The sequence below is a fragment of the Globicephala melas genome, chromosome 5, assembly GCF_963455315.2.
Source record: "Globicephala melas chromosome 5, mGloMel1.2, whole genome shotgun sequence".
In the NCBI taxonomy this organism is placed as follows: Eukaryota; Metazoa; Chordata; class Mammalia; order Artiodactyla; family Delphinidae; genus Globicephala; species Globicephala melas.
Genome location: NC_083318.1, coordinates 52,015,518 through 52,031,189, shown reverse-complemented (window position 1 = coordinate 52,031,189; position 15,672 = coordinate 52,015,518). Strand labels below are relative to the sequence as shown.

The 15,672-nt window shown below is 41.8% G+C and overlaps 1 protein-coding gene across 4 annotated transcripts in view; it reads left to right on the top strand.

The window, feature by feature from the left end:
• The window catches only part of SEL1L3 (SEL1L family member 3), a 97,108-nt gene that overhangs the window by 16,245 nt on the left and 65,191 nt on the right, over window positions 1-15,672 (top strand). For all 4 annotated transcript variants that reach the window (XR_009563983.2, XR_009563982.2, XR_009563981.2 and 1 more), the window contains exons 3-6: window positions 6,701-6,827; window positions 8,466-8,587; window positions 8,941-9,056; window positions 12,191-12,249. Coding sequence is in view for 1 of the 4 variants with exons in the window: in XM_030832220.3 (XP_030688080.1) it covers window positions 6,701-6,827; window positions 8,466-8,587; window positions 8,941-9,056; window positions 12,191-12,249 (424 nt within the window). In the remaining 3 variants the exon portion in view is untranslated. The remainder of the gene's footprint in view (window positions 1-6,700; window positions 6,828-8,465; window positions 8,588-8,940; window positions 9,057-12,190; window positions 12,250-15,672) is intronic.

Below are 15,672 nucleotides of genomic sequence, written 5' to 3'. Positions count from 1 at the left end.
GGCTTGCTTTCTTATCTCATTCCTACCTCTACACAAATGTCATCTCATCCGGGACAGCTTCCTTGACCACCTTATCTAAGGCGGCAGCCCCACACCTGCTACTCCCGTCCCATCGATATCCACCTTTTATTTCCTTCACAGCCTTGGCACCGCTGGACCTTGTAATTAAATATATGTAATGGCTTATTTGCCTGTTGAGTGTCTCCATACTAGAACACAGGCTCCATAAGTCCCGCTTTGTCTGGTTCCAGTGCGACGCCCTGCACACAGCAGGCTCGCGGTGACTGTTTGTTGATTGAGTGATGAATGCTGTCAGCCAAGGGGCAAGGACCCTTTCTCTCTTAGCTGATGTGTGACCGTCACACTGTGACAGCACCCTCACACGGCTACGTAGGGAGCATGTGGGGCTGGGCGGCAGCCCCGAGCCTCCCCTAGGGCCAGCACACTCTGAGGCTTCTCCGGTGGAGCCCATTTGGGCTGAGCTGGTTAAAGCTGCAGTGAAAAAAAAAAAAAAAAAAAAAAAGCTGCAGTGATTCTCCTTTGCAACCACACATGAGCTCACCTGCACCCTGCACATGCCCTCTAGTTTGAGTCTGTCCTCTCCCACCCCTATACCTCGGCTAAAGAAGCTTCTTTTACAGGCAGCTGCCTTCCCTGGCTGCCCCCCAACACTCCCCCACCCCCAGTGCCGTCTTTCATGTCTTCCTGGCAAAATCATACTCATATTTCAGTAGCCAGCTCAAATTTTCCCTCCTTCCCCCAAAGCACTTTTCTTTTCTATTGATTCCCACATCAGAAATTAACTTTCTACCCTCCAGCCTCCCCTTGTTCTCTGTTGGTACACATCACCCCCTTAGGATGTGTATCATGTTCAATTCAATAAAGATTGATTGAACACCTATCACGTACCAATTTCTTTACTAAGTCTGGAAGCTCAAAGATGCAGACACGGTCCCTCTCTTTAAGGTGGTTTTACAGGAAGTAAACACAACTACCAATCGTAACAGCTACTTTCCCTTACTGAGCACTCGCTATGTGCCAGGAACTGGGCTAAGTGCTTTGTGCGAGTATCTAATTTAACCCGCCCAGTGCTCTACTGTCGTTATTTACAGAGGAGGAAACTGACTCAGAGAGGTAGAGTAATTTGTCTAAGGTCACACAGCTAATAATGGAGCTAGGACTTGAACCCAGGTCGTTTGGTTCCCAAACACCATGCTTAACCATTAAGCTATACTGCCAGATGACATCATGAAGCTATTCACTTATTTAAGTCACTTATTCATTGAAAAAAGTTACCGAGCAGTCTACGTGTTAGGCCCTTTGCTAGGGTTCTTCACAGAGGAAGTGCCGTTTGAACAGAAACTTGAAGGATGAGTAGAGTTTTCACTGTCAGAAAAGGAATAAAAGAAAGGCATCCAGGCAGAAGGGAAAAAAAGAGGAGGCAACGCAGACTGATGGGGGAGTGGGGACGAGCCTACATCCCTTGGTGTGAGGGATGGCAAATGAGTTTCATCTTGCACGCCAGCTCAGAGCGATGGGAGTGGCTACCTAGAGCACAGTGCTGAGAGGGATTCTGAGGCCGAGCCTGTGCTTAGTGAGAAAGGGTGTCATGTGGATTGATTACCAATGTCTGCCACAGGTGAAGCCTGGAGTAGCAGCCCTGGAGCTATTATTTGTTCAGGTAGAGTCTCAAGTGTGAGATAGGCAATTCAGGATATAAGACTGGGAAGGCAGGTTGGGGCCGCACTTTGGAGGTTCTTAAATGCCGGGGTCAGGTGCAGTAAGCATTCTGTCCTAATTCTACCTATATGAACATTTTTCTGACCTTCCCTCTTAAGTCAGAAACTGGGGAACCTGGAAGTTTCCTTCTTCTCCACTCTCTTTTCACTAACAATTCATTCTCATTTTCAGGTCCAATAGATTGGAAGTGGAATTTCTTATAACAAAATTCCTTTACAACAAAATCATAGACTGAGTCACATTTTGGAGACAGACTTTACGTGTCTCTGTGAAAATATCAGCTTATTCAGTGAGACAATTCAAGTTAATGACATGATAATACTTTCTGTAACTATAAGAACTACATATTTGATACTTCTGGAAAAAAAAGACACAGTTCTTTCTTTCCCCCAGTTAATCACTGTAGACTGGATTTTTCAGGAATAGTGCTAATGAGTACCTAGCATCTGCATTGCCCTTTATGATTTCTGAACCACTTTTCCGATGCAGAATGTCTCATTTAACCCTTAGTAGCCCCAGGGAAGGACAGTATTCTCATTCTCTCCTTACAGAGGGGAACACTGAGGCTCAGGGAATTTGTTAATGGACTCCCAGTTCTCTATTTTTTCAACTTTGCTAAGCCACCTCTCTGAAATATGCTAATACAGTCCTAACCCAGGTTCTAAATTAGAAGGAATACACTTTTTTATAAGTCGAATTTTCACTGACATGGATCACCCTGTTTTCCTCACCCACTGGACTTTGCCTCTTTGAAGTGGATTGAACCACCACAGCGCCCAGCGCGGGGAGACCTCTGCATGAGGCTGGCTCCTCCCCGCTTGCATGGAGATGCTCAGAGATGTTGTTCTCTTCCCTTGTAGCCAAAAGAGTAATACAGGTACCTGGTGGAAAGTTCAGAGAGCATAAAAGGGTTTGGGGGAAGAGTAAATTCCCACCCACCCTATTCTTTTGGTCCTATTTCTAGAAGCAAACTCAATAACACTAGTTTCTGTGTCTGCTTCCAGAAATGTTCTCTGCCCATATAAGCATTAGATTGATAACCCCTTCTCTTCATACACACGTTGGAGGATACTATAGACTCGGCCCTGCGCTCATTAACAATACGGCAGAGATTTTTCTATGTCAGTACTTGCTACACGACCCCATTCTTTTCAATAGCTCCTTAGCATTGCGTTGCCTGACACTCCATAATTGATTTACCCTGTCCCCTGCTGATGGTCATGCAGGTCATTTCTAGTCTTTTAACATTAACAAGGTTTCTCCAAGCATCCTTGTACATGTATCTTTGTACACACAAATAAATATTTTTGGAGGATAAATTACTGGGAGTGGAATTTATTTACTCTTAAGACTCCTAGTATTGAGTATGTTACAGACTTCCTTAGGCACTCACTTCACTGCCTAGTATCCTTTGGGGTGGTAGTTCTGACCTAAATCATACTTGCTAGAAGGTAGAGTTTTTGCTCTCAGGCTTTGGCTTTGAGGAAAATAAAACTCCTGATCGCTGCTGCCTGTTTAGTATCCTGCATTTGGAAAGCAGATTGAGTTATCGACATTCTAACTTTACTTCTCTGGGTGGGAATATCTTAGCTTCTTTTCCTCCAGGTTCCCCTTACAAACTTTTAGCCACAGTTATTCCTTGCCTCAAGACTATCTCTAACTTCCCCACTAAGGGACTGAGGGTCTCAGCTGCATCATTGTGATGTATTTGAAGCTCATCCTGAATAGGGCTTTGTTATGTAGAAACGGGCCCTTCCCCAGAGCAGGTGTCCTGTCGGGGCTCTGATCACTATGCTGAACTGGAGAATGGGCTGTGTAAGCCCCCCAGCCACTCCACTCAGGATGATACTCAAAATACTTAACAAACAGTATGAGCTGGGGGCCCCAGTCAAGCTCCCCCGGGCGCTGGCCCTGGTGCTGAAACAGGGTGGTGCTGGAGATCCTTGCTGAGCCAGGTTCTACTCTGAAGGAGAAGCCAGGGTGGGTGGGTAGTGGGTGGGGGGCTTACACAGCTTTGGGCTTTGGATGTTCAAGGCAACACCAGTCATCTAACCAATACACTGACATGTTTCAGTACTTTAACAACTAGTACAACCTCTCAGGGGCATGCCAGCTGAACACCAGTCCTAGCTCTCTCTGTGAGGACTTGTGAGATGTGATGTGGTTTAATAAAAAGCTCATTGTTTTGCAGTGGCAGACCAGGTTTGAGTCATACAACCTTATTAGTTATACAACCTTCAACAAGACACTAACCCTTTTCTTGTCGCCAAATGAAGGAGTTTGCACCACGTTATATCTAATGCCTCTTTTTGCTTTGAATCTGAGGAAATAAAACAAGCAAAATGACCAAGGGGATAGGTTCCAAACCTGAACTGTTTTCCTGGCATTCTGTGTTTACGTCATAATGATGCCTTTTCCGTACCTAACTTCCTCGTTCAAGATTAGCTAAAGAAATGGATCTGGGGGAAGGACCTGAAAAAAGAGAGACTTAATTTTTGGCTTGGGCAGCATGGGGCACATTATAAAATTATGGAACGTGTTGGGTGAAAGACAGGTTCAAATTCTGACTTGGCCACAACTATGTTCATTTGATCATTCATCCATTCATTCATTCACTCCCTGAATATTTATGGAGTCTCTATCAAGTGTTGGCCACTATTCTGGCTCTGAGGATGGAATAATGAATGAAGTAAAGTGCATGCTCTCTTGGAGCTTACATTCTATGTAAGTGAGCCATTTAACCTGTTTGGGCCCAAGTTCTGGACTTAAGTGTTCCTACCTGTAAATTCTTTAATGGGGCATGGCACTGGTACTGTTACTCCCCATTCTTGTGCCTATGACAGCCATCACTAATCAGTTATAGCACTCCAAGCAGCCAATCAGTTACTAGAAAATGTTATCCTGGGCTAGATGAATTCTAAAGTCCTTCCCTGCACCAGAATTTCATTCATATTAGTTATTTCTAATGAAATGGAAAGACAATATTATACTGAGGGAAAATTGTAATAGAACTCCAAATCAAAGAACTATTAAAGCTACTGATTTTACAAGAGAACCACCATCACTTTGGTTTAGTTGAATACAAAAGATATGTGTTTATAAAAATTATTTTAGATCTTTGCGTCTTAGATTTTCCCTCCATAGTCTTTTGCTGCAAGTTCTCCTATTCAGCCAGCTTTTCTTTGATCACTGGTTAAAGGAATGGCTCATCAACATTCACTTTTAACTTCCTTCACTTTAGAAACCTCCATTATGAAGCCTCCTTTTACTGGAGTCAGGTTGGGCAGAATCAAATCCTGTTCATTTTGATAAATGTTTCTACTATACACTAGATAACTCAACAGCAATCACTAGCAGAAGGCTTCCCAGGGGGCTAACATGACCGTCTGGTCTCTTACGTTCCACTCAACATGGTGGAAGCCAACCAAGGTTGGCTGATATCAACCTTTTGGTGAATTTTTTCCTTGGATTCTGAAGACACCCTTGCAGTATTTCCATTTCTAATCCCCTCTCTCCACTCCCATAACTAACCAGCAAGTCCGGTGTGCGCAAATTGAGCTCAAGTTGCAAAGAAATAAGCTTTGAAGTATTTTTGTTGGAATTGATAACTCCACCCTTTTGGATTTCCAAATGCATCTCTGAGACTTTGAAAACATTGCTCTTATGATTTCCAAGTTGTAATGAACCAGAGGTACCTCTTTATGTAATAAAACATTTTTCCCCGTTGAGGAATGAGAGCTGGGGTGCCCAATATCCCAGGCTGAGGCTCCTGTAATTTCTTCCAATATTGGCATTCGGTAACTTGCGCAGAAGTCAACTCTAGGAAGCCCAGGAAAATAGATTATTTCCACCATTTAATTATGGATATTTAAACCAAGGAACATTTTAAGAAAGAGAAAACTGATCTTTATTTCTAGGTTGTATTGGTGAATTTTTTTCTTTGAAGGGGGGTGGGGTATTGGAAATTAAAAACTCCGTATTAGCGTTGTAGGTATTAAATATAGATGAAATAACTCAGTTTTCCCTTTCAGATTTGTTACGGACGCTCCTCTTCTCTAGAACCACAGAATTCTCACACATTTGCAAAATAAAGTGGAAGCCTCCCTAGTTTTAAGGTGTATGGTTAGTAATATTTGCATAGGGTAACATGTTGAGGTTACGTGGAAAGTCTGCACGGATGAAAAAAAAAAAAACTGTGCAATTTTAAGTGCATAGATTCTGAAACCAGACTGCTCGAGTTTGAATCCCAGCTCCACCTCTTATTATTCAACCTTCTCTAAGGCTCAGTTTAAAGAGGGACAATAAAAGAATCCATCTCATAAATTGTGAAATTAAGCAAGATTATTCCTGAAATGTGCTTAGCATGTTGCCTGGCATATTCTAAGTGTTAAATAAATGTTAGTATTTTAGCAGCTGTGCATCTATTTCCTCATCTATAGACGGGGGATAATAATGAGGATTAAATGAATTTATATATAAATATATATGCATATATTTTTATACAGTAGTGTGGACCATAGTGAATGCTACTGAAGTGTTAACTGTTGTTATTATTACATAAATTCAAAACACTTTTCTTAGCATTAGAAGTGCAGGATGTAAGATGGTTAAGCACACAGACCCTGAGCTGGAAACTTGAAATTTCGCTCTACTACTTATTAGCTCTGTTACCTTAGGCAAGTAATTTTACCTCTCTATACCTCGGGCTTTTCATCTGTAGAATGGGACTAAGAAAGAATCTCCTTTATAGGGTTGTTATGAACACAAATTGAGATAGCTCTGTAAAGTGCTTCTCAGGTGGCTGGCGTATATTCAGTGTGCAATAAATGTTTGCTAATATTTTCAGACTCTTCATTTAAATGTTTGATGGGAGCTAGGCAGTGGGTTCCAGGAAGAATGTGATGTTGGAAGCAGTGTTTTTCTGGAAATAATTAAAAGGTAGCCATCTTGCTGTTTACAGATGTGGTCACCCTCCTGGGCTTTCTCTTTGCCTCCAGTGGAGAAAACACAGGCATTGTGAAGAAGTTCCCGAGATTTCGGAATCGAGAGCTAGAGGCCACCCGACGCCAGCGGATAGATTACCCAGTGTAAGAAGAGGCCGGTGATGGGGGCCGGTGGGGCGGTAGTACTCTTTTTATCTGAGGACCAGAGCAGGCTAGCGGAGCCAGTTAGGAAGATCTACCTTTGTAATATGCTTTGGAAAAATGATGAGATCTACATAGCTTAGGTAGAATTTGTGGACCTGAGAACCTCAAAGCATTCTGAAATTATTCTTGCACTTGGCAATCAATCCTCGCTTGACCTTGTACGTTGGCCCTGGGAATGACCCAAGTAGGTGAGTCAGATGTTGGAGCCTGAGGCTTTGCAAGGTGTCAGGTGCAGCCAGCCACAGCCCTGGCAGATTGCAGCCTTCACGTTGCCTTTTCTGTCTTGGAAGATTGGATGAGCTGCTTGAAATCTCACAACTTCTGATCTCCTCCACTGATTTCAGCAAAACCCAGATATATTTTTTTCCTTCTGCTGAATTGAAGATGCTGAAAATTGTTCGTGGTTTACCTCAGACTGGATGGATTCAGCAGAGTGATTTAATTCTTCCCATGCTGCTGGCTGTAGAAAGATCTTGAGTCACTTTACTAAGCGTATGTTCTTGCTACGCTTCCTTGTAATAACTTATCTTCATGAGCTTTTGCTCAGCTGGGTGGGTCAGGAGGGAGCTGTGTGGTACCATCTGTTTGTATATCTTACCACCGATTTGAAGGCCCGTTTATAAAGCCCAGAATATTCTAAAGGTCTTGTTGGGATGAGTCCCCAAAGAACCTGGGGCCGCTGCCACTTTAACCCGAACTGTGAATTGGTTACTGGGGTAATGGAGAGCATTCTCTGTACAGGTTTTGACCTTGATTCATGTTTCACATGCAAAATGCATTACTCCCAGCTTATCTTTGAACTGCTGGTCACTAGCACAACGTGTGGCATCTAGCAAATGTTCTGACAGCAAATATTTGCTGAATGATTGGTGGATCACATAGCTTGGCTAAATGTGTCCTAGTTAAGTTGACCACTGTTATTTTATCCTCACTCCACAAATCACAGATGGACAATATTTTTTCAACTAAAATAGCCCTAGTCCAGAAATGGAACAATGAGAGTAGTTGTTCCACATTGGTCAGCCAGAACTGTGATACTGAATAACCTAATATGGACATTAAAATTGTATCTGTGTGTCCTGATTAGCATATAGTGATGCCATTTGCAAATTATGGCATTTTTCTGCCTTAGAGCTTTTATCTTTGAAAGAAACAAAATTGCTCAAAAGGCCCTAATTATGTTTTTTTTTAAATCATTGAAATTAGAACAGCTTCTTATCAAGTCACCTCTTATTAAAATCCAGATTTTTATTCTGTGTCTGGCTTTATAAGCCTTAATCAAGGATTCAAATGGTGGGCCTGTGCGAAGCTCAGAAAGACACAGGAAGGGTTTTTGGTGCAAGGTACAATGTCTGCTAGTTTTGCGCAACGACGCTTAACTCCTGTCTTTTGCAGTTACTGTAACTACCTCCTTTGTCTCAAAAATCAAGCTTTGCAAGCTGATCTCCCATGATGAACACGAAGGCAAATTCATCCCTTCATTGGAAAGAAAGCAATTTACTCCGTCATTGTTAACTGTAATTACCTGCTCTTGCATGATATCAGTCTGCAGAATTTTTTTTCTCCTCACTCTTATAGGTTTACTGTTTCACTGTGGCTTTATTTACTCCATTATTGCAAGGCCAATCTCTGTGGGATTCTGTATTTTGTTGATTCTAACGAGATGTACGGCACGCCTTCTGTATTTCTTACTGAAGAGGGTAAGTATGAAACAGAACCTTTAGAACGATAGTGTAGCTTTCTTATGCTCTGTCTACTGGCAGATACGTCTGTCTAGAATAAGGAATGTTGTCAACGTGGCAATTCAATGAGAATGATGGTTTCCAAATATGGGATTCAAGTTAAACTTGTTTTCTGGAAGATTAAAACAAACATATACAGATGAATGCACATATGTGTTTTGTTTGTTTTGCTTTGCTTTGCTTTTATTTAAAGGAAGAAGGAATGTGATCTAGTCTTATAGCTTTTTAGGACAGTCGTCGAAAAGATATAGCCACTTCATTCACTCCTAAGTATTTTCTGTCGTTTTCACAAGCTTTCATTTTCCTTTTAGGCCACTTGCATATTCAAATGCATCTTGTCAAAGGAGAAGACCTTGCTGTAAAAACGAAATTCACCATACCCTTGAAGGAGTGGTTTCGCCTGGATATCTCTTTTAATGGTGGCCAGGTACTGAAAGCTCGCTCCACCGTGATTCATATCAACATCATCACTTAACTTTAAGCATTGCTGTAAAGTCAGGGAGCTAGGAAACTTGCAAAAACAAATTTGTGGTATCTGATAAACTTTTACAACCATAACACTTTCTAAATCAAATTTTTATCGTTGGAAATTTAAATCATAAGAATTCTATCCCATTTAATTAACTTTTAAAGTGCTTCTTTCGACTCTATTGTGAATGAGTAAAGAATATAGCCAGCTACATAACCACAATTATCTGAGCAATTGAAGCCTTTTCTCCTAGCGAGATAGACTTTGGGGAGATAAATGTTAAGACAGTCTTGGCCATATTTATATAGTGTTATCAGATCTACAACTTTTTTACAGGAAATGGATTGGTTAGTTCAGCCAAGAAATGGTTTGACTGTTTTGGGCAGTTAAAACAATTGCTTATGCTTGGCATTAAACCGACAAATGAGAACCAACAAACTTAAGTGATGATTCCGGTGAGATGGAGGTCCTTTAACTACTTTGTACTATAAGACATTGCACATAATAGCTTCAAGCTTTCATAACGCAGATTTTATGGATTATGGCACCAGCAATGTGGATGTTTGAGAGCTTGGCTTCTGGCGGTAACTCTTGGAGGAAGATTCCTGCAGCCACTAATGCATTGTGTATGATAGAAAAACTCTCTGGCATGACACATGTTCTGTGATCACTGTTAATTAGTGACATAGTGACATTGCCATAATTGGAGATAATTCCATTTCTTCATATATACGATATCAGGATGCTACTTTCTTCTGGTTACTTTATTTTCTCATCAGCTTTTCTTATTGATGTGTAACTTCCGATAACAAAACTGGAAAAGACTTTTTGCTTGTCTTGTGTATTAGATAATACACAGACTTCCCTTGGCGGTCAGGTCTATCACATTTCCTTTTTCTGAAGAGAAAAGAAATCAAGTCAGTCCTTGTAGCTTTCCTGAGGAGAGGCTGTAAGATGTTAGCTGGAAGTTTTTGTATGTTTGTTTCCTTAATGCTGTTAGGTGACATCGCTGTGGTCCATGTTTTAGCTTCTCATTTGCATGAGGGTTATGGTGGCATAGCTTTCTCTTAAGGTCAGCTCAGTACCACGTGTCACTTAGGTATCAAATCATGAGAGCAAATCACAGATCTTATTTTGCACCAGCTGTATACAAGGCACTGTGCTCAAGGAGCTTACAGACTATTTATGGAAGTCGTATTAAGCAGGTGAGGGGTGTCATAAGGCGAGCTTAATTGCCAAATGGTTCGTATTGATTCACGGAAGAGAGACCGCACTTCACCCTGGGGTGCTCAGGGGAGGTTTCATAAAGAAGGTTCCTACGAATGGGCAGAGTTTAAATGGAGAAGCAAGGAGGGGGTACTTTAGCACATCACTGGAGGTTGGCAGATAAACCAGTTTGGAGTAGAAATTCGCTGCCTATAGAACGCTAATAGAAGAAAAAAATGTCTTTAGGGCAAGAATGTGGAGAATCTTGAATATCATGGAATTTAAATTTCTAGTTGCAAGGCAGCACAGCATCATCGAAGCTTTCGGAGCAGAAGAGTAAATCAAAGTAGTTCTTTAATTAAAGAGATGAATTTAATGGCAGAGTACATGATCGGGTAAAACAGGAGAGAAGAATTAGGAAGACCAGATGCAGTGGAAAGAAAAAAGAAGTAGATTTTTTTTAGTAAGCTTTTGCCATTTGCCCTTTCGTCTTTCCATCCCATCTGGTCTCTCTGATCACATAGGTTCCAGAATAGTACTTATTGTTTTTCTACACAAAATCCAGCTCTGTGGTGAGACTACTATATTCATTGCTTTGACTAAATGGACACATTGGCTTAAAGTAAATGGTTGGTTTACAGAAACAACTGGTCTGAGTCATTTTCTTCGCTGAACCAACATGCTCTATATGGCTGAATTGGGTTGGATTTTATGGGTTACCTTTTCTTTCATAGACATGGTGTTAGAGCCACATCTTTGACAATCTAATTAAGTCAGAATGTGTTTTCTGAACACTTGCTCTGCGCTAGCACTGGGGGGAATAAAGGGAGCCCCTTAACCCCAGGGGCTTATGTTGTAGTCCCAGACACGAGAAGAATACACGGCAGCTAACAACATTTGCGACGAAAACATTGTCACCATTGAAATGACAGCGACAGTTCTCAGTGCTGAGGGAGAGAGGTTGGAAAGCCACAGTGCATGAAGAACATTCATCTCCTGTCTTGTTTTTCCCCCTAAGGCTCTCCTGGAATCAGAGACAAATTCCAAGAACTCCTTGTAGTATCTTACGCATTTCCTTGTCTTTTTATGCAACAAGCTTTCAAGCACGAATACACCAAATGAACCTTTGGCTGGTAGTGTGGAAGTGTCTACAGCCCACTGGGGAAAACTGCATTATAGATATTTTTATCACATTAAGTCATTTGGAGGGACTTTCCTGGTGGACCAGTGGTTAAGACTCGGAGCTTCCACTGCAGGGGGCATGGGTTCGATCCCTGGTCGGGAACTAAGATTCCGCATGCCGTACAGTGTGGCCAAAAAAATTCTTTTAAATAAATAAATAAAAATAAAATGACCGAAATACTTCTTTAAAAAAAAGTCAGGACTTCCCTTGTGATGCAGTGGTTAAGAATCCTCCTGCCAATGCCAGGGACACGGGTTCGAGCCCTGGTCCAGGAAGATCCCACATGCCACGGAGCAACTAAGCCCGTGCTCCACAACTACTGAGCCTGCACTCTAGAGCCCACGTGCTACAACTACTGAGCCCCCGTGCCACAACTACTGAAGCCCGCACGCCTAGAGCCCATGCTCCACAACAAGAGAAACCACTGTTCGCCGCAACTAGATAAAGCCCACTCAGCAATGAAGACCCAACTCAGCCCAAAATAAATAAATAAATTTATTTTTTAAAAAGTCATTTGGAGAAATTAAGTGTCTTAAGTCTCGAAATATACACAGGGCTAGTAAACTGCTCCTTTTATTTTTTGCAGAAACTGATCAGGTGAAAGACTATGAAGCCTATTTTACGAGTAACTCATATCCAGGACTGTATTTATGATGTGGGGTCTTGAGGCATAACTGATCCTTGTGTATCTCTCCCAACATAGATAGTAGTAACCACCAGCACTGGACAGGATTTGAAAGACTACCATAATCAGACCATTAGGTAAGTGTGATTTTTCTTTTGATTCAAAATTTGCTGGATGAGGGTTAAGGAACCTTCATATGTTAGCCCTCAACCCTGAAGTTATTCCCACCCTGTCTGATTCAGTTTTTTCAAGCATGGACTGTGGCTAATCTTTGTACTATTTTTTTCCTTTTTAAGTGTACAAAAACTCTCCATGTGTTCCCCACAACCCTTTTTTTTTTTTTCCAAGCAAGAGAAACTAGTTCTCTCTCCAGATCTCACTGTAAATTCTTCCTTTCATGACACTTTATAATTTGTTTTCTTTGAAAATTATCTTCTACAAAGGATTTGGAAAAACAAAAGTATTAATGTTGCTTATTGAGAGGGTTTGGTAAGTTTGGCCTAGTATAAAACATAAAAGGAGACAGCCTTCATATTTATGTGTATAACGTAAATTTGAAATGTATGCAACTATTGATATTGGTATAACTTTTCAATCTTATATAACGATTCCCTACAAGAGTTACAGAGACTGAGAATTGGGTCTTTTTCCTCATTTGTCCTATATTTTTAATTTGCTTCTACATCCCTGTTTAAGAGTGGGTCACATAGTGTCAGAACCATGGGGCATGAGCTCTCCTTTAGGAACTCGGGATATCTCACCATAGCTAGATTTTATATATATCTCAATATATATAATGTCTATGTCTATGTGCAAATTCAAATGCTTAAGAATAAGTAAAGAACAGAAACAAAAATTAGCAGCTTCCTATGTATAATTTAAAAAAATATATCAGGGAACTTCCCTGGCAGTCCAGTGGTTAGGACTCCACACATCCAGTGCAGGGGGCACGGGATCAATTCCTGGTCGGGGAACTAAGACCCCGCATGCTGCACGGTGCGGCCCCAAACAAAAAAGTATAAAAAAAAAATGTATCAGGACTGTTGGGCACTTTGGCTGGGGGATGGGGGGGAGGTTCATTCCTTCATCCTTTAGTCATTTCACTACGCTTAGCCAAACACCGTCTCTCCAAGCAGGCTCCGTTCACTCAGTCTCCACACAGTCCCGATTTTCTTGGAAACCAATTATTAAAGAAAGGAAAGCAAAGAGGGGTGATGACAGCAGAGTAGGGGACATACGCCCTACTTTTTTTTTTTCCCCACCATTTCTGTTTACATTGAAGTCAAACAATTTCTTTTAGGCTCTGGGCACATAGAACAATTCTTATTTTCATGACTGGATTAAAGGATTAGAGTTATAGCGAAAGGCGAAAGCAGTGTTGTTCCTTAGCCTGCAAAGAGAAAGTCAGGGGGTGACTTGATAGCTATATTGAAGCACAGAGGCTGAGGCCTTAGAAGTCTTAAGCGCACCAGGTGGATTTAGACCAGTGAGGAAGAATTCAACAGATACGCGTTTTGTTATATAACCAGCGGCCATGGGATCTTCTATGAGGAGTTTGAGGATAGGAAAGGCCTGGGAGTTTGCTTTGGAGAAACAGCGGATGTGTGGCCCCTTTAGAAATCTCTTCGAGTGCCCTGTTCTGCCCCAGAAATTAAGGGTTTGCATTTCAGGATGTGAGGTCTAAAATAATACCTGCCCTTTCTCCCCTGACACCCACATGCAACCTCAGACACTTTGGACAACCAATTGAATTTCATAAGCTTTTTTTTCATTTTCTATGTAAGGGCTTCCTTTCCTCTTAGATCCCAGAAGTGTAGATGCTGACATGAGCGGCGTGAATCACGTAAGATCCAGGGCTGGGAATGGGTGAGGCAAGGGAGGCACCTTCTGCATAAAATGTAAGGAGACACCAACACAACTTAGTCATTCTGTTAGTTTGCCAAGGCTGCTGGAACACAGTACCGCAAACTGAGTGACTTAAACAACAGAAATGTATTGCCTCGCAGTTCTAGAGGCTAGAGGTCCAAGAGCAAGGTGTCAGCAGAGCTATGCTCCCTCTGGAGGCTCTAGGGAAAGATCTGTTCTAAGCTTCTCTCCAGCTTCTAATAGTTGGCTTGTGGCAGCATAATGCCAAACTTCACGTGGCATTTTCCCTGTGTGAGTGTCTGTCTTTGTCCAAATTTCCCCTTTTTATAAGGATACCAGTCATATTGGATTAAGGGCCCACCCTATTCCAGTATGATCTCATCGTAACTAATTATATCAGCAATGACCCTATATCCAAATAAGGTCACATTCTGAGGTACTGGGGGTTCAGACTTACACATATGAATTTGGGGGAGGACACAGTTCAGCTCATAACGATAGTCATGATAAATAACATTTAATACAGTATTTTTAAAAATCAAGATTAATGTAAAGTATCCATGATGAACAAAATTGCAAAATTTTAAGTAAAGATGGAGTCAGTATGATCCTTAAGATTCCAGAATTCAGGACTGATTTTCAGGCACATACCAATTCAACAACCTGGCGAAGGCTTTGAAATGATTCCTTACCTGGTAATACGAGCAGTCCCCAGGCGCAAGACTTCCTCTTACCACTGTCTCAGCTGCCCTTCCTGGGACCCCCTCCATCAATAGAACAACTAAAGAATTAATGTTGGGCCCACCTGGGATTCCAGTGGTTAGCTATTAGGAATCTCAATCACCAGAGAGATTTCAGAATGGGCCAAGGTAGTAAACTAAACGTCAAATATTGTAGATGGTTATAGGTGTTCCAAGGAAAGCCTCTTAATCTTCCTTTTTATTTGTTCTTGTAAAATAAACATAATGATAGCTGTTATCCCGCAAAAGTGGTGTACGAAGATCAGTAATTAAGCGCTCAGAAGTTCAGTGCTGCACCGCATGAAAGGCTGCAGTAACAACTGCAGACTTGTCTAGTGTCGAATTCATTCATCTGTCCATCCGTCCATCCATCCAGTATATATTCATTCACCCAACACATTTACCACATGCCTGACACAGTGCTGGACTCTGGGAATAAAACGATGAAAAACAAGAATACAGTCCATCCCTGCCTTCATGGAACTAAAAAATCTAGTGGGGGGAAGAAAGATCTTAAACAAATACATTCACAAATAAATTTAAAATTACAGATTGTGATGAATGCAGGGAAGGAAATAAATAGGTTGGCTTGAGGGGATCCCAAAGGAACCAGAATTTAGACCAGGCCCTGAGGAAGTGACGCTTAAGATGAGATTACTTTAAGGGGTGGGAGGGACCGCTGTTTTGAGGCTTTAAATTCCCCTGCTGAAGAACCCAGGAGCAGGGACTTCCCTGGCGGTCCAGGGGTTAAGACTCCGTGCTTCCACTGCAGGGGGCCCGGGTTTGGTTCCTGGTCAGGGAACTAAGATCCCACATGTCCCTGCCATGTGGTGTGGCCAAAAAAAAAAGAACCCATGAGCCAAAACTGTTCCCTAATTCTGAGTGAGGCCTAGTTAAAGACAGAGGCAGGCAATCCTTCCCCGCTGCTGGGTCCTCCACAGTAATAAACCGGGG